At 44.3% G+C, this 19,579-nt stretch overlaps 1 protein-coding gene across 2 annotated transcripts in view; it reads right to left on the minus strand.

The window, feature by feature from the left end:
* Window positions 1-19,579, minus strand: part of PTAR1 (protein prenyltransferase alpha subunit repeat containing 1) — a 54,066-nt gene that overhangs the window by 16,179 nt on the left and 18,308 nt on the right. For both annotated transcript variants that reach the window (XM_075931698.2, XM_089779231.1), the window contains exons 3-5: window positions 16,050-16,116; window positions 9,638-9,742; window positions 996-1,209 (exon numbers count right to left, since the gene is read on the minus strand). In XM_075931698.2, the coding sequence (XP_075787813.1) occupies window positions 996-1,209; window positions 9,638-9,742; window positions 16,050-16,116 (386 nt within the window). The remainder of the gene's footprint in view (window positions 1-995; window positions 1,210-9,637; window positions 9,743-16,049; window positions 16,117-19,579) is intronic.

Consider the following 19,579-nt stretch of genomic DNA (forward strand, 5'->3'; position numbering starts at 1 on the left):
TTCACACAATATGACTGCTGAAATTGATAAGGCATATTTAAGGACATTTAGTGAGTTTTGCCTAACTGATAACACTGCTGATTCAAGAAACAGGATAAACTGGCATGAAGAGTGTCCTTAGATTTCATTAAAATGCTTATAAGCACCACTTTTCTGTTTCTAAATTGCCTATACTAGTCCGCTATGCACATTCTGACATCACAATATGACATTAAAGAATACTGGGTAGTAAAAAAGAGGAATATTATAGTATTGGAATAACACCTGTTGCATAGAAGCTTTTATTCTAATGGTCTCTTAGGGTATGTCTACACTACCCTCCTAATTCGAACTAGGAGGGTAATGTAGGCATATCGGATTTGCAAATGAAGCCCGGGATTTGAATTTCCTGGGCTTCATTTGCATGAAGCCGGCCGGCACCATTTTTAAATGCCGGCAGTTCGAACCCCGTGCTGCGCGGCTACACACGGCACGGAGTAGCTAGTTCGGATTAGGCTTCCTAATCCGAACTAGCTGTACTCCTCGTGGAATGAGGATTCGAACTGCACGGCACGGGGTTCGAACTGCCGGCATTTAAAAATGGCGCCGGCCGGCTTCATGCAAATGAAGCCCGGGAAATTCAAATCCCGGGCTTCATTTGCAAGTGCGGTATGCCTACATTACCCTCCTAGTTCGAATTAGGAGGGTAGTATAGACATACCCTTACAGATTATACCAGCAGAGAATCTATGCTCCATCTTCTGCTTCCTCTCCCAGACTCCTGTCTGCTCTCTATCAATATAAGTACCTACAGATGGATGCAAGTTACATTGCTAAAGAGCAATAGAATAGTCCATACCCTTGAATGCTTAGTCTCTTAAAGCGTTAATTGTGAACATCAGTTCAACACCACTGAGACAATGATTCACTTCTCCCACAGCACAGTACACTTTGAGGATCCAGATTTAAAACGTATTTACATTCTGCACAGGCAGTTTATACACTCTTTATTGTACCTTGACATCCAGCTTTCCCAAATGTTGCAAAATCCAAATACGATGGGACCAGGCATTGTAGTTGCTTGGATACCTCCCAGCAGCTTCACAGCAGACATCCATTTCCTCCTGTACCAATCGTTGAATTCTTTCCACAGGCACTGTTCCCAAGTTCCCTTTAGTTACAAGAGTTGGCAAGGAGTTTTCCTGAATTAGTTGTTGCAGCACCCATCGTCTGGTTAAATGGTATAGAGGGTTAACAGTGCAAAAGCATTTTTAAGAGAAAAACATTTTGCTTTATTCCTTATTTCTTTATATAAATTGACCAAGATATGTGGTGTTTCCCATCACCTTAATACAGAATAAACTGGAGATTAGATAATCAAGCCAACAGGCTATCACCTATCAGCTGTTCAGATACAGAGTCTTCAGTTAAGAACACATTTAAGAGTAACAAAGAGTGCTGACATTAGATATGACCAATAACTGTAAATTGCTTAATATAGGTTGAACCTCTCTAGTCCAGCACACACAGGACTAGGGATGTTTGAATGTAAACAACTAACCATTTAACCAGTAGTGGATGCTTATCAGTTAACGGTGTCATTTTCACTTAGCAAAGCCTCTTCTATGGGAATGGCCCCACTTCCAGGGAGGCTTACCTGTGGGCTCTGCAGTATAAAGATAAGCTTTATGCTGCAGAACCCACAGTACAGGTAACCATGTAACTGCTGAGATTTTCAGCAGTTACATGGTTACCCTAATACACAGTTTTTAACATCCCTACTTGGGATCTGACCAGTGCCAAACCAAGAGAATCTGCCAAACCATAGGAGATCAATATTGTCTAGCAACATTACCAACATTGTCACTGCTTATTGGGTCCTTAGAAGACATTTAGGAGTGAATTAGAGCTTAAAAAATAGCACAGAACACTCAGAGCCAGGAGTGGTGGCTGTAAACAAAATTTATGGGACCGCAGGAAACTTGGCTATACCCATGATAAGTAGACATCCCACTAACTAAAATCATGCTGAACTATAAATGTTGCCGGACCAGAGATTGCCCAACCAGAGTGGTTCAACCTATAGTGAGAATTTGGGAAAGTTAATAAAAAAAATTTTACCAAAAAACCTGAATATACAGATTTGAAAAACAAACACACACACACAACACACACCCACACTCCATGGAATAAGATTAAATTAGATTTTGAATTCCCTTTTGACAAGACAGCCATAGTGTTTATGCTGAAAAGAGATTATATAAAAATATATTTTACTCAACAGATTTGCACCATGTGGATTCAATTTTACAGGCTGACTTTAGTCAAAAAAGAAAAAAAGACTTTACTGCTTTTTACTTGTTAGCCCTGCAGAGTCAGTACAGCTAAGAACAAGTAAATCATATTCTATTTCTTCCTGTGCATCAGTAACTGTTCACTAACTTCTAATCAGTTACACTTCTTCAAATCTACTGAAAGCAGTGAAGGTACACAGGAATCAATGAGGCCTCCGTTTCACCTGCAGCACCCTTTATTACTGGTGATGATATACAAGGAATAAATAAAAAAACCCAGCTTAACTTTGAGGTCCCAAGCAGAGACTGTTTGGCTAGCAGTTTGAAAAACAAAACAAAGACCTTTTCACTAGGAAACTAGCCACATGTGAGCTGGAATAACTGAGAACAGATTCACGCATTACATTTTATTTTATTATTAATGGACACTTCTAAAAAATGTGAACTGTATTTTAAGCCACTGCCTCAAAACTGCAATAGATATACTGACTGCTTATACCATCTTCATGTCAAAGTAAAGCTGTAAATATATTTGTCCTATTAAGTTTGTTTCAAATACCTTTTATTTGAAAAGGTATTACAAACATACAATGGTCAACAAACAGCATATAAACAGACAGACAATGCTGCAAGAGGGGATTCTATTGAAAGCTGAGTGGACCTCTGGAACAGGACCCACAGGCTATGTCTACACTCATGGCTTCTTGCGCGAGAAATATGCAAATGAGGCTAAGCATGGACTATCGCCGAGCCTCATTTGTATACCTAATAAGCCACCATTTTTGCAGAAGAGGCTTTTGTGTCAGAAGGAGCTGTCTACACTGCCCCTTCTTGTGCAGGAAAAACCCTTTTGTGCAATGTTACTACACCGATTATTTTCAGGAATAACAGCATTGTGCAAGAGGGGGTTTTTTGCGCAAGAAGGGGCAGCATAGACAGCTCCTTCTGGCAAAAGAGCCTCTTCTGCAAAAATGGCAGCTCATTAGGTATGCAAATGAGGCTCGGCAATATTCCACGCTTAGCCTCATTTGCATATTTCTGACACAAGAAGCCGCGAGTCTAGACATAGCCACAGGTTTTAACAATGGAGACCAAAAAATGATACCCTTATATCCACTTTGTTTTGGCTCACTTTCATTTCAAATGCTACCAATGTCATTCCACATGTTTGAAGAAATGTCCTCAATAAAGATCTAAAAACTAAAAACAACCAGTTCAGAGTGTCTCATATTTCTCCCATGCACTCCCCTTTTTTTCCCCCAGAGTTTCTCTTTTTCCCTAATTAGTATGTGCAAAACCCACCTCAATAATAGAGGAAACTTGCTGACCAAATACTGTACAAGAGAAACACTAAAACTAACTATACATAGTCTCCTTGCCTGTTACTTTGAAAATAATAGTACAGATAGATAAAATTTCGAGAGAGAAAATGTGATTTTCAAATTGACTGCATTTCCAATCTGAGATCAAGAATGCCGGATCAAATTATTTGTAAGTCTGCTTCGGATATGACACTCATTGTAGCTAAAAGAGGGCAGCAAGCCAAGCTACAATCTTTGATTACTTCATTTAGAAGAAGAGGGAATCCATGTCACAAATGCAGGAACCAATGATGCCCAAACATGGGAGTTTTTTGCTGCTCAACTGCCAAAATGCAAAAGTGGGACACTGAGTGACAAACACCCAAAATGAGAGATGAAAAAAATGTGCTTATGCAGGAAAATTAAAAGATGCGTGATTTCTTTAACAAATACTGTAAAACATAAAACATGAATTTCTAATTCTTCATTTCTATGTAAATAATTTTAACACTAAACAAATACATGAAGGGCAACAAATACATGTGAAAGAATACCTAGCTTTATTTCTTAAGAAGTCACTTATAGTACATGATATAATTTATAGTCCAGCACTGTCTAACACTGGGCTGGGCAAAATATGGCCTGCGGGCCAGATTTGGCCCGCCAAAACACTGGATCCAGCCCACAGACACAGTGGGGAGCCTCAGGCAGGTACCCTGCTTGCCTCACCCCACCCACATGCCGCTCAGAAAAGAGGCTGCTGGTGGTTCCTTTCACATAACTCTAAGCCCGGAAGAGGAGAGAGGAGGGGGCAAGGCTTCATGGCCTCAACACAAACCCATTAACCAGTTTCTGACCAATGGGAACTGCCCATTCTCCAGCCTCTCCTTCCCCCAAACCTCTGTCCCCTACTCTCCCGTTTTGGATAGGAGAGGTGCTTGCCAGCACCGGGTGACTAATGGGTTAAACTCAGGTAGCTAGTGGAGGTTTGGCAGAAAACCAGAGAAGCCAATGGGAAAGACTGATTAAATTTGATCTGTACAGGCAGTCCCCGGGTTACGTACAAGATAGGGACTGTAGGTTTGTTCTTAAGTTGAATCTGTATGTAAGTCGGAACTGGCGTCCAGATTCAGCCGCTGTTGAAACCGATCAGTTTCAACAGTGGCTGAAACTGGACGCCAGTTCTGACTTACATACAGATTCAACTTAAGAACCCCAGGCATCCCCAAGTCAGCTGCTACTGAAACTGATCAGCGGCTGATTCCAGGAAGCCCGGGGCAGGGGCTTCCTGTAGTCAGCCACTGGTCAGTTTCAGCAGCGGCTGACTTGGGGACGCCTGGGGCAGAGCAGCTGGGGTGCTGCCGGGTTGTTCCAGTAGCACCCAGAGCGGCGCTACGGGACCAACCGGCAGCGCCCCAGCTGCTGTACCACAGGCTTCCGGAGCAAAGCCGCGGAGCACGGGGGCAGCAGGACAGCCCAGACCTGCAGACCAGGGGGACGGGGAGCAAAGCGGCGGAACACGCAGGCAGCGGGCAGCCCAGACGCGTCTGGGCTGTCCGCTGCCCGCGTGCTCCGCCGCTTTGCTCTGCTTTGCTCCCCGTCCCCCTGGAGACCAGGGAGAGGACCCCGTTCGTAACTGCGGATCCGACATAAGTCGGATCCGCGTAACTCAGGGACTGCCTGTATATAGATACCTTGCTGCTCTTCCTTTGTGAGAGTTCTAAGTTAAGGGCTGGAAGGAGCAATATGCAATAATCAGGATCGTTATGGCACGTAAGTGGACAGGGCCATAAAGGGATCATGAGTAAATAAGGGAAAAACATATATTTAGTCACAATCAGGGTATTTTTCTGTGTTTTGGTTGTTTGGTTAAACTTCTCTGTGTAAATTCCATGTGCCTTCCTTCCCCCACTCACCATATTTAAGCTACAGCTGAAAGAGATTGTTCCTTGCGTTTTGATCTGTTCTGTTCTTAGTTGCTCTGTAACATGTAGCAACCAAGTAAGCTTTATCAAGTATATCTTTTGGCTTTGTTAATAAAATCCCCCTTTTCAAGGCAGTGATTTGATTTGTGTATTCTGGAAGGTAACAGGAGGTTTGTGTGTATGTGAGCCTAGCCTGGGAGGCCAGCTATCAAAGACAAAATTTGTTTTCTCTGTTTTCTTTTGTTTCTTTTTTCAAGTTCTCTTGTGGCAGAAGAGCTTTGGGTATCTCTGGGGAAGGAATTCAAGCGTTCCTTCCTGATGTTTTCAGGGTTCTTTAAAAAAAATCCCTTGATGGTGACAGCCTATCTTCCAGAGTCAGTGCATCTGAGGAGTTTTTTGTATAAGCAGAGCCTATAGAGGCAAGGTATTTAAGGTCTTTTGCAGGCCCCCACCTTCTGCACTGGGAGTGCCAGAGTGGGGAATAGCCTTGACACCCCTATAATCCAAACCCTCTGCCCCCCACATCTCCTCCCAGAACCTGTACCCCAATCCCCTGCCCCAGGTCACAGCCCAAACCCTTGCACTCCCTCTTGTACCCCAATCCCTTGGCCCAGGTCACAATCTCCTCCTGCCCCAGTCATATTCCAAATCCCAGTCCCTTGCCCTAGGTCACAACCCAAACCCATGAACCCCAGTCCAGTGCCCCAGGTCATAACTGCCTCCTTCACTCAAACTCCCTCCCAGACCCTCAATCCCTTACCCCAAGCCCTCTTCTATACCCAACTCTATTAATATCATAGAAGAGTGTGTCCCTCGACCACTTTTCAAAATCTCAGAGTGGCCCCCATAAAAAATTATTGCCCACCACTGGTTTAACATGAAGGAGTTTGAGACAGCCAAAGCTAAATCATGGCACTTGAAAGTTATTTCTCTCCTCTCCATCACATCTACTACCCTTTTCGTTCTACATAATGTAAATACATAAAGCAAAGCAGCCAAATAGTAAGAATGAGGTAGAGGTAATAAAAAAAAAATCAAGTTTAGAAAGTTACAAGATAGCATAATTCCGATTACATTAAATTCTGGTGCCATGTCAACCCTATTAAAGAAAATAACAGGAAAGGGATGTGTATGCACATGTATATATATGTACAGAATTATTTTTTTCTACTTTCAACAATTTCTATTGATTTTTAAGATTTTCTTTTGATTTTTGTGTTAACAGATATAGTGGGAATGATTTGAGCAGTAGTGATACTGGGGCTGTAGGGTACTCACTGTGTGTCTCAGGAGTCTAAAACACTAGTAGAGACTCCTGACCTGGATTGTAAAGGGAAGAATGAGCCCCTAATTACAGGGGAATCCACCCTTGTGCTGAACAGCATGTACCTGAGGATGGCTCTGACAGACCTGAACAGTGAATGAGTAGATGTGACAACTGTGGAGGGCTCCCTGCCTAGTCACAGGGTCAGTGACACTGGATCTCTAAAGGCATAAGGTATGTGGAAGGCTGGGGTCCTGGTGAGGTGTAGTACAGACCCCTGGGCAGTGCCACCAGGCTCTGCCACCCTTCACTGCTGCTCCGATAGAGAGGCATCAGCACAGGGTGGGCGGGGGCTCCCCGGGAGTGAGGCTGGGAGCGCACTGGCTGCCAACCCCCTTCCAGGGACTATCAAATAGTCATGTAACCACTAATATTTGATACGATTACATGACTATTCAATTACATACTAATATCCTGAATATCACTGTAAGGGCTTCTGCTCAGGGACAGAGCCATTCAGCAGAGGGGTCACCTCCTCCATAGCGAGCAACTAGAACAACTTCTTGTGGATCTGGCTAGGGTCTCTGCTGCTTTGGGCCAGGACCACAGGCTTGCTTTACCATATACCAGAAAGCATTAGGTGTCACCAGCCAAAGGCATTTGGTGCCTTTGATTGACCGCTGGGTTGCCTTTTCAGATAAAGAGCATTTTCTTTGTTATTGCTCAAGAAGAGGCATTGTCATTGCATAATTTTATGGATGGTGAAATATAATCATAAGAGAAAATATCAGAGTATTGTAATGGGATATAATCTAGCTACAAATTTAATTTTTAATGTATCCTTGTTCTCTGACAGGTCTACAAGTTAATGGAAAATTTTAAAAAAGTAAAATGTGGAAAACCTAACATTAATTTGATGGCAATTTTCAAGCATTCATAATGGGAATACAAAATGAAAAAAAGTTACACACCGCTGTAGTTATATCAAAAGACACATGTAACATGCAGAAATACATGTTTGATTTGAACGCTTAAGTCCTACACATAATTGAGAGGATTCTTTTAAAAATAAAAGCAGTTAATTTTACATATAGTACATAGTTTGGAAATCTGCTCTGTTTCCAAATGCTTGCCTACATCCATCACAAACTGTAGGGTAAATTGAGGCAGTCCATGGTATCTTGCTGAGAACTGACAACTCAAATCATTAGGCTAGCCCTGGGAAGCACCCAGACAGCAGTTAACTTGTTAACTTGACCCTGGCAACCACATTCCAAAAGGGCCTCGCTTTGATAAGGCCGGTACCAATCAACCACGCGGGATTGTTTTTCATTGTCTGCTTTGTTCCTAGAAAATAAGCTTGAATCCCAAAGATCGCGCCAAGGCAATACCTCCCCCGCAGGAGACGCATAATATTTCCGGCCGACAAAATGACCATCAACACGTCTTTGTTTATGTTGGCTTATTTAGCTTGTTATAAATATTTACCTGTATTAGTGATAATATGTTTAATTGGCAATGGGCGGAGATACTGTGTAACTGTTGTAGACCATTGGCTTATGTGCATGTCTCACTTCTGCTGCTAGACCTATCAAATCACTTCTCCTCCATCCATCTGCTACCTATATAATCTAATGTCTGTTTTGGTTAAGTTAGTGCTCACTGGGTTAACCCCTGATGAGTACAGGCAGTCCCCGGGTTACGTACAAGATAGGGACTGTAGGTTTGTTCTTAAGTTGAATCTGTAAGTAAGTCGGAACTGGCATCAGCCGCTGCTGAAACTGATCAGTTTCAACAGCCGCTGAATCTGGACACCAGTTCCACTTACATACAGATTCAAGGTAAGAACCCCAGGCGTCCCCAAGTCAGCTGCTGCTGAAACTGATCAGCAGCTGATTCCAGGAAGCCCAGGGCAGAGCAACTCTGCCTCGGGCTTCCTGTAATCAGCCGCTGGTCAGTTTCAGCAGCAGCTGACTTTGGGACGCCTGGGGCAGAGCAGCTCGGGTGCTGCTGGCTTGGTTCAGTAGCGTGGCCGCTCCTCGGAGCTACTGGACCAACCCAGCAGCACCCCAGCTGCTCTGCCCCAGGCATCCTGATTCAGCCACTGCTGAAACTGATCAGCAGCTGAATCAGGACGCCTGGGGGAGAGCAGCTGGGCTGCTGCCGGGTTGGTCCAGTAGCGCCAAGGAGCGGTGCTGCAGGACCAACCGGCAGTGCCCCACCTGCTCTACTACAGGCTCCCGGCTTTGCTCCACGTCTCCCTGGTCTGCTGGGGGGGGCACTAGCTGCGCCCCCCCCCCCCAGCAGACCAGGGAGACATGGAGCAAAGCTGCGGAGGACCCGGGCCGAACCGTGGCGCTTCCAGATCAGCGCCGCGGTCCGGCCCGGGTCCTCCGCTGCTCTGCTCAGCGTCTCCCTGGTCTGCAGACCAGGGAGACGCTGAACAGAGCGGCGGAGCACCCGGCAGGACCCACGCCGCTTCCAGCTGATCTGGAAGCGGCCGCGGGTCCGGCCCCCGGTGCTCCGCTGCTTTGCTCCCGCTGCGGAGCCAGCAGACCAGGGAGACGGGGAGCAGCTTTTCTTGCCCCGGAGAAGGCGGGCGGCGGGACCAGGCGTGCTGCTGCTCTAGTTCTCCAGGGCAAGAAATCCCTGTTCGTAACTGCGGATCCGACATAAGTCGGATCCACGTAACTTGGGGACTGCCTGTACTCCACTAGCTGTGTGAATCAATAAATCCTCTGCTTGTTTTCACCTGCACCCAGTGTGTTCAAGAACTATTCCCAACACCTTCCCTACTCCAAAACATAGACAGAAGCATTAAAATATACTGGTTGGGGAGAGGAAGGGGGGAAGAGAGAGAGAAAAAAGAAAAACCTGTGAATCCATGTTTCTGGACTCTTCGGGAACTTAGTTAATGCCAGTTTTCCAAGATGTAAATCCTTAACTGGATTTAAAGTGCCAGACAATATTAGTTCTTTCCTGCAAAAGAAAACAAACAATTTGTACACTTTTTTGTTAAAGGTGCACGTTATTTTCTTTGAAATATAATACAACTATGATACCCAGAATATAAAACTTTAAAAATTAAAAACATTTCTACAATTGAAGCCATTTTATTGTAACCAAACGGGTTTTTTTTCCAATGTAAAAATCTGTGTTCCACGTTTTAAATGGGACAAATGGTCTTTATTGCCGTCAGTGGTAATTCATCCTGAAATGATTACACGATTTTATAAAGTAGACCTGTTCTGGAGTTGCACAATATTTTTCAGTAGAAAACTTAATACAGTATGTGCTAATACTGGCATGCAAAACAATTTTTGACTAATTAAGCTAATTTCAAACATCTGATAGCTATCTTCCAAAGCTTTCCCATAAGACACAGACATTTCAAAAAAAGACAGGTATGCACATGCAAGCTCCATTGTCATTAACGTGCCATCCTGAGCTTTGTGGCCCTGATCTAGAAGCACTTAAGCACATACTTAAATAAACATGAGTAGTCCAATGAAAGTAAAGTAAACAAAAAGATATCTAACATAATTCCACAGAAGTCTGACTTAAGTGGCCATCCATAACTAAGAAATAAAAGGAGGTTGAAAATTTTAATTCTAAAAGAGGTCACAGTAATAGCACTAGTGAATGAAGTCAGTTACTTCTAGAACAACCAGATTATTTTAAATGGAGAAACTAGAACAGTTACTTCAGAACAGGATAGAAAAAAAGGGAAAGAATGGAATAGGACAGCTTAGAGCACCCTTCTCTTTTCTTTCTCCTCCTTCCCCATCACCCTCCTCTGTTTCAGGATAAAAAAAAATATCATGTTAAAATAAGATGTTGCTGCAAGAAAACCAGTATCTATCTCCTCGATCCAGACCTATTTTTACAGTATGGCCCAATCCAGCAAAGCGTTAAGCATTTGATTAATAGTGAGCAAATGACCAGTCTCTCATATTCAAAAATAGAATTACCCGTGTCCTTAAAATTAAGCCTATCCTTAAATGTTTGCTAGATTAGAAGTTATATCTGTGAGTCCAATGCTCAGGAAAAAACAACCACCAAACCTTCTCTGCTCCAAGATTAACCTTATTTACTGCTTTTTTTGTCTGTACACTTTTCTTGTCAAGGTTTCATATTCTAATATTTTCTATCCTTTTTTCTCTTCAACTATCTCACAGACAACAAGGCCATTGTAGAGAAGCTAAATGAATTCTTTGCAGCAGTCTTCACTGCAAATGAGGTAAGGGAGACAAGGCAATTTCAGCAACAACAGGCTGGTAAAGCTAATTTTATTATCAGGCAAACTGGTGGAAAATACAACAAAAAATAGAATTATCATGAACAGGTATGTTGGGGAAGAGTGAATATAGCTTTTGTAAAGGGAAATCATGCCTAACCAATCTATTTAAATTCTCTGAGGGTGTCAACAAGCATATATACAAAGATGATCCAGTTGTTGGTACAGTGTAGTTGGTCTTTTAAGAAAATCTTTGACAAGGTCCCATACCAAACGCTCTTAAGTGAACACAGTCCTGGGATAAGAAGGGAGGTCCTCTCATGGAAAGATAACTATACAGGAACAAAGCTCGGCATGTTTTGGTCAGAGCACCACTGAGCTGGTGGTAGGCAACCACACTATCAACAGGCCCGAAGATTGGAACCTGGGGAGGAGAGAGGGGTGACTAGAGGCTGGGTCTCTCTACACTGATCACTACACCCTCCCTTGAGGTGGTGGCCTGGCACCCCTTGCTATTACCTTTGACCACCAGGCTGCCCTTTCCTGAAAGGGAAAGAAGGCTTGGCCATTGACTTTGTCTTGGTAAGTGAGAGCATGGTGGGGACTCAAACTGTTGAGGCACACCGTGTTGAGTCCAACTGCAGGGCTGTACTAAACTTCTACCCCAAGGGTGATGGGCATATCAATCCTGCAACAGTATAGATCATAAAGCTGCTATACAAATCCATGGTAGTCCACATTTTGAGTACCGTGTGCAGTTGCGGTTATCCTATCTCAAAAGTGATATTAGAACTGGAAAGGATGCAGAAAAAGGGTATGAAAAAAGGACTGGTGTATAGAACAACTTCCATATAAGGAAAGATTAAAAAAACTAGAAAGATAGAAGAGAGAACCAAGTGGGGATATGCCACAGGTCTATAAAATCCATGAATGGCATAGAGAAAGTGAATAAGGAAGTGCTATTTACCCAACACATATCACAAGAGGCATCAGGTTTAAAACTAACATAAAAAGCACTATTTCACAGAACACACAGAAAAATCTATTCAACTCATTTCCAGGGAATGCTGTGAAGTGCAAAAAGATAAGTAGGTTAAAAAAAAAGAATGGAGAAGTCAATGGAGGATAGGTAGTAGGGACATAAAACTCTGTTTAATTGGTTAACCAGTTAAACAGGATGAGCCTACTAGTGCTGGGCTGGAACCTACCCTGCCCATGGTAGAACCTGTGGGGCTGGAGTAGCTCCCTGCCCCAGGACTGGGGACTGCTCCAGCCCCCACTGGTTAACTGGGCTTGCAATGGGCCTAAATTGCAGCAAGGGAGGTTTAGGAACTTCCTGTCAGAGTGGTCAAACACTGCAATAAATTGCCTAGGGAGGTTGTAGAATCTTGATCACTGGAGATATTTAAGAGCATGTTGGATAGACATCTATCAGGGATGATCTAGATCAGTGGTCTCCAACCTTTTTACACCCAAGATCACTTTTTAAATATCAGGACAAGCCAAGCTCTACCCCATCCCTTCCCCAAGACCACACCCCCTCCTTGAGGCACCGCCCTCTGTTCCCCTTCTTTCCATCACTTGCTATCCCCGGCCCTTATACACTCTCAGGGTACGGGTACTCTGCTGCTTTTTTTGATCCTTCTATTGGAAGAAAATTCTGACATTTTGGCCCATCTAGACTGAACCAAATGTTGGAAAAAACCCTTCTTTTGGAAGCCCCCTCATTCCTCGTAGAATGAGGAATACAGGGGCTGCCAAAAGAGCGTGTTTGCTGGAAAAACTCCTGCAGTCTACCCTCACTGTGGTGAGACAAGAGGTGTGGGTTCTCCGGTGGGAATGAGGGATTTAGGTTGGGAAAGGATAAGAGGTGCAAGCTCTGGGAAGGAATTTGGATGCAGGAGGATGTGGAGAAGGGCATGCTGGCTCAGGAAGGGGGCTCCAGGCTGGTGAGTGTTGGGCTCAGGTGGAGGGTTGGGGTGCTGAGCAAGCCACAGGCTTGTGGATGTGAGGGTGCAGGAGTTTGGGTTGGGATGTGTGAAGGGCTCAGGGCAGTGAGGTTGGGAGTATGATGGGCTCAGGACACAGATTTACAGTGCGTGAATGATGCAAGAGTGTTGTGACAGAAGACTGAGGATGTGGGGGTGCAGAAGTTTGGGGATGTGAGAGGCTCAGGACAGGGGGTTCCAGTGTATGATAGGCTCAAATTTGGGGTCGAGGTGGGGGATATAGGAATGTTATGATGCTGTGGCCAGATAAGGGCGTGGCCCCAATTGGGGGCTTGTTGGCCAGGCTTCATTTTTAAATAAAATATGTCAAACACAAAAGGTTTCAGCATTGTCTTTATTTATGAGAGGGGCAGGGAACCTGTGTTGAGTCAGGGGTTACTGACCCACAGAAAAGTCAGTTGGGGCCACACAAGTAAGATACAAAAACACAACCCTCCTCAATCCTCATAAGCCTCACTAATGTGGCCCCAACTGTGTTGGTGAGGGCAGGAGACAGAGTGCTGTGGCAGGGGACAGGATGTCTGTGGGTGCTAGTGGGTGCCAGGGCACGGAACAGGGTGCTGGGGCAGGGTGCCAGTGGGGCAAGGGCCTGGGGCAGAGGACAGGGTGCCGATGGGTGCTGGGGCAGGGTACTTGTGGGGATCTGGGCCGGGGGAGAGAACAGGGACTGGGACCTGGGGATCCTGCAGTTGCAGGCCAAGGCCCAGGAAGTGCGTGGGCTGCTCCCACATCCCCAAAACAGCAGCACTACACCTGAAACACCGGTTCATCAAGGGCCTGATCCCCTTTCCCCATTCCCACCCCATGCAGGAAAGCAAGTCCCAGGCCGCACTGGCTCCAGCCGACACGCTGGAGACTTCATTCCCTGTGCCAGCCCTAACCACTTGGGCAGCGTGCGCCTTGCTCCCCTGCTCCCCAAGGCAGAGCCAAATGCCTGAGCAGCCAAAGCTGGTGCAGTCCCAAACCCTCACCCTCTTCCCCGCGTGCAGGAAAGCAGCAGGGGATCAAAATCCCCAGCATGCAACAGATCGGCATTTTAGGTACCACACTGTCCATTCAAGGGGGAGGAAGAGTAGCCTGCACACTTCTGGTACCAGGAGCGGAGCTGCAGAATTCCCCCCAACCCCGCTGGAAACCTGTACTACCTCCGTTGTTCCCGGAGGTAGCATCAGCGCGGTGTTCATCTTAGGGATGGGGGTCAGCAAGGGGAGGGGGGCCCCAAAAGCCTCGCAATCGACTGGTCGGGCCCCCAGGATCGACGGGTTGGTGACCATGGATCTAGATGGTGCTTGGTCCTGCCATGAGGGTAGAGGACTGGACTGGATGATCTAACGAGGTCCCTTCCAGTTCTAGTAGTATTCTATGAAACCAAGCTGGTTATACATTCACCTCCTTAATAGATACCTCAATGGCTACAAGGCAATATGGTAAGATACAATCCCATGTTTTGGTGTCCCAAATCCTGTGATTGTCAGAAACTGGGCCTGGACAATAAGAGATGGACTACTTGATAACTACCCTGTCGTATGGATGTAAGTGACTAGTCGACTATACAATAAGCAAAGGGGTGGGAGAGCAGGAGCTGGTGCTGGGGGGAACCTGAACTGGGTGGAGCCTGCTTAAAAGCCGGTTCCCCCAGCACCATCTCTACAGGGGGCAGGAGAGTAACAGGGACCGGGGGTGTGAGCTGGGAATCAGGCTGATTCCTGGCTTGCACCATCCCAGAAGCTGGGCTTCTGCTTTTTAAATGAAGAGCCTGCCAGCTCGTAATACATTTAAAAATCAGAAGCGCAGCCAGGGGTGGGGGCCTGGCATGCGCCAGAACAGTTGATAAGTGGCTTGTGCTGGTTCCCCCCTCTGTGCTTTAGCCTTTTAAATGTATTAAGAGCTGCTAGGCTTTTTAAAAGGCTAAAGTGCAGCGTGGGGGGAGGGGAAGAAAGAGAGGGGAACCAGTGCAAGCCGGGACAGTTGGTTCCCAGCTCATACAGGGTCCCTCCCCCTGCCATTACACACCAGTATTTTAAATGTATTTTAAAGGCTGGTATGCAGCTGGGGGGACCCTGTGCAAGCTGGGAATCAGCTGTCCCGGCTTGTGCTAGATCCCTCCTGCTGTGCTTTATCATTTTAAATATATTAAGAGCCTGCCAGCTCTCAATACATTTAAAAGTCAGAGCTGCAGCAGGGCTAGCTCCCAGCCTGGGAGCTAACCCACTGCTACTTCCCCACTTATCGACTAATTCATGCAAAGTCCATCAACTAGTTGATTGCACAAAATTTAACATCCCTACCCTCTCGTGTTCATTCCTTCTCACAACAGTCATTACCAGATGCTTCAGAAAGAAGAATATTGAGTTAGATGGACCATTAATCTTAACCCAGTATGCAGATTTTTACCTAGTTGTGTACTTCCATTAAAGAAAGGGTTCAATTTTTGGAAACAGCAGGAATACAAGTGCAGAGAGCATTACTTATAGCAACACCTGAGATGTATACAAATAGTGCTAATGAACGAGTTCAATCCTGGTTTCCATTTAAAATACTTAAAAATACATTTGTCTTATGATAGCTAACCCTTAACTATGACTGCCACATTTCCCTTTTCTTTAATCAATGGCACTTAAAAAAAATCAATTCATAGTACCACCTGGATAACTGCATTATTGGCCAGGAGAAAAATATTTGCTGTATCTGTTCACCACAAATACAGTCTTAATGGGCTGATTTTTCCAACTGCAAGAAACCAATTGAACTGAGAAAATCTCCATGTCTGAACATTTAAAAACCACCTAGATCTAAAGCTGCAATTTCTTGTTTAAAATCCCTCAGACTTATTTAAAACGGTCCCTGGCCCTTGTGGGAGAGCATGGAAAGAGTATGATCAGTGTGCTACTAAGAAAACCAGGAAGGATGTTCTCTCAGTGCATTTCATCAACATAGCAGTTAAGATGTTAAATCCCATTTAAAACAAAGCTTATGGTGGACTCAGAGTTAAGGCAGCTGGCCAAGCTCTTTGTGTTGTCATTTGTTAAGTGCAACATACCTTACGTTCCATGCAGTGGTGAAGTCTGGGTTTAGTAGTAGCAGCGTGCACGTGATATCAATCAATTCTAAAAGATTTAAAAAAAAAAATCAATGATTAAAAGTGTTAAAATGTCAGTGCTTCTCCCTTTTTATGCTCCTGTACTTTCTCAAAGCCTCCTCTCTACGACTTGTTCTTATTGCAAAATATTGCTGGTTCTAGTCCAGAGAAAGACGTAGCTCAAACTGGGACGACGACACACAATTGGTTTTAATTTCTTCTCCTTTCATGTTAAGTACTTAAAATAAGTCCCACCTTTTGGGTTTGCTCATTGTCTACAAACTCCACTATTATGACTTGGAATCTTGGCCCTCCACCCCCTGAACAACTGATTCAAAAAGACAGTATTCTTAAGTGCAATAAAAGGTATTAGATAACTCTGAAACAGAGAGATTGTATGGGATCTTTGAGCACTCTCAACCACTTAAACTCCTGAGTGGATAGAAACTGTATCCGTGATTACAAAAATGGATATCCACGGATGTAGCTACAAAGCAGATATCCGCGGATTTGCAGGGCTACTACTACTTAGTGCAGGGGTGGGCAATAATTTTTTGCTAGGGACCACTTCAAAAATTTTGGAAGTGGCCCCGGGCTGCACTGGAAAGGGCAGGGTCTCAAACAGAAGAAGCAGGCCAGCATGCTTCCAGGCTTCCCCCCCCCCCCAAAACCATGATTGGTCTGGGGGTGGGGTAGCCCCTTTCCCACCAAGCACCCATGCCCCTAGCGGTGGGAGGAGACGTCTCATGCTCCCCCACCTCGAGGCCTATCAAGCTCTTGGGGCAGAGGAGCATGCAAAGCCTCCTCCTGTTCTGCCAGGAGCACGCGGCACTTCTATGTGCCATGTGTGCCTTGCAGGGTGGGGGTAGGGCAGAGGAAACTTTGTGCACTCCTCCCGTCCCCAAGCCAATCAGGACTTGGGGGCGGGGGAGTGCGCAAAGTCTCCTCCCGCCCTGCCGGAGTGCACGGAAGCTCCTAGTCTTTAAAGTGCTAAATAGTCCTGTATTTTGTTTCAAAGGAAACTTTGTGTGCTTTCCCCCGCCCCCAGGTCCTTATTGACCTGGGGTCGGGGGAGCGGCAGGGCCTCCATGGGCCAAAACAACCTGCTTGGTAGGCCGAATCTGGCCTGAGGAGGCCCTGCTGTCCACCCCGACTTAGTGATTAAAATTGAAATGCACTATGGGACAAACACACAGTTCTTAGAGTTGTTTGAAAAATTGTGGATTGAGATCTTAATATTCAAAACTACAATCCTCTTCTGGAACGGCATATCTCCAGTTGTCTAAGAACTCTGAACAGCAGATAGCAACTCACAATAGCTGTTCTATGTGGCACTTTTTATTTGTAGCTAAAGAACTACTGAAAAAAATTGCATCTATGGACAGGGAAACCCTCCTCTCCAGCAACTATGGATTAGGAACAGAGAATATCACAAATTAATTTAGGACGGTTGCATAACTATGTAACACAACATACTGAAGAGGCTATCCAAAGATTGAGATACTATGACTAATCACTAAATAAGCAACAAACAGACATATCCATAAACGTTTGCCTACTCCCCTTTATAGATTGCAGAACGTAGATTTCTGCATATGATGCAATAACTGAAGGGAGCTGTGTGGGTGGCTGACAAACAGAAGAGTTATTCTATTCTGGCCTTTCCTTTCCTTCCTGTATTTTGGGAGCACTAATCAATTAGTTTGACACCTACAAAGGTTAAATAAAAATCTTAGTGTTATGCAGCCTCACATAAAACAGTGATAGTTCTCATTGTCTCAGGTTTGATTCTATAACTCTTGCCTTCAAAATTCACTGAGTCAGGTCAATAATTATTCCCATCACTACAATTCTTAAATACACACACTGACTTAATGAGCTGGGTAAGGTGAAGAAGCAGCACACAAATATTCTCCCAATTCCTGAAACATTATCAGTACTTTTTCTGGAAAGACTGACAGCCTCGATTCCTTACTATACATCATATAGTCCAAAAAATACACCAAAGGAATTTGCTAACAAAATGAGTATTTTCAGTTCAGCTGCATCCCCATGATAAAGGAGAATCACTGGATTACAGTTTGTATTAAGAAAAGAGCTAGGGCGGAGGAGAAAAAGCCAGGGATATCTGCAGGAAGATAAATGCAGGCATGGTTCAATTAAGATGACTGAACATTCAGAAGACTAGTAAATCCACTGCCCATATGTAACTACAACAGGGAACATTAATCCCCTATGTCCTAGGGTGGCCTACAATCAATATTCTATGCAAGCCTAGCCAGTTGCACCCTTCATTTGGGATTTCTGCCAGAGAAAGTTGAATTTAATCATGTGAAATTCCTCAGGTTTGGCCTTCTAGATGACTGTCCAGTAGCCTGATACAGTCAATCAGTGCATCCCTTGGCCACCTTATCAATGTCTCCAACTACAGCCAGCACCACCCACAGTTACATAACACTTGGAAAAAAGTAGTTGCGTGTTAGAGATGTGTCAAAGCCCAGTATCTGGATCTTAAGGGTTTGACAAACTGGGACCTGAAACCAATTCGTGTAGCCCTGATCCAGCAGAGTATTTAATCACATGCTTAATTTTAAGTATGCAGATTGTCCTATTAAAGTACATGGAATTATGCATATGCTTAAAGTTAAACACATGATGAAGTACTTTGCTGGTTTAAGGCCTTACATTGTTTTGGCTTTGGTAACCCAAAACCTGACCAACAAATCTCAGCCAACATTGCTGGGTTTTGCCCATTGCTAGATCAACACATGCATCAAGAGACAACAGGGATGTGCAATAAGGTGTGGCTGCTTCACATACACCTTTTTCATTTTAGCTTCTCAAAAATGAAAAGCTGTAAGAGGATGGAATATTTAAAATATAGTATTTTTTTCAATTTCAAATATAGTTAAAAGCTGAGTTCACCATTACTTTTTTTTAAAAAAAATCACGTTTTATACAAATTGTCAGCCTTATCCTCTTTTTTTTTTTTTTTTTTTTTAAAAGAGCAATGATCAATACAGAGGAGAAAATGACTCTTGTAAAGTAAATTCACCACAAATGCAAGATCATCCAAGCAGTCTACTAGATGGTAAAATGGTCACTTAAGGAAGAAAATACAGAGATGGACATACATCACTGCTAAACGTGAACCAGCATAACTCCCCCACTTGGGCAGTTGAGATTTTCATATCAATCCTCTGATGGCTTCTCCAATCTGTGATTATTAAAACAGAAAAATCTCTTGAGTGTTCTGTATTATAAATTGCAAGCTCTTTTCCTCTCAAGAAAGCCCGAGCATTGTTACATTCTACATTAATAAATAATTAACCTAAGATATTACCAAATCCTGTAATGTGATTCATCATTGGTATAGTATGTTTGCGTCCCCTCATCCACACTTGAAGTTATATTCTAGGTAGGGGCAGGTACCACTGCCTATGATTAAAACTGTCTGACATACCCATTATAAGACCCTGTTTTCAGCTCCT

Source organism: Pelodiscus sinensis, chromosome 6 (genome assembly GCF_052426305.1).
Source record: "Pelodiscus sinensis isolate ZL-2025 chromosome 6, ASM5242630v1, whole genome shotgun sequence".
Taxonomy (NCBI): Eukaryota; Metazoa; Chordata; order Testudines; family Trionychidae; genus Pelodiscus; species Pelodiscus sinensis.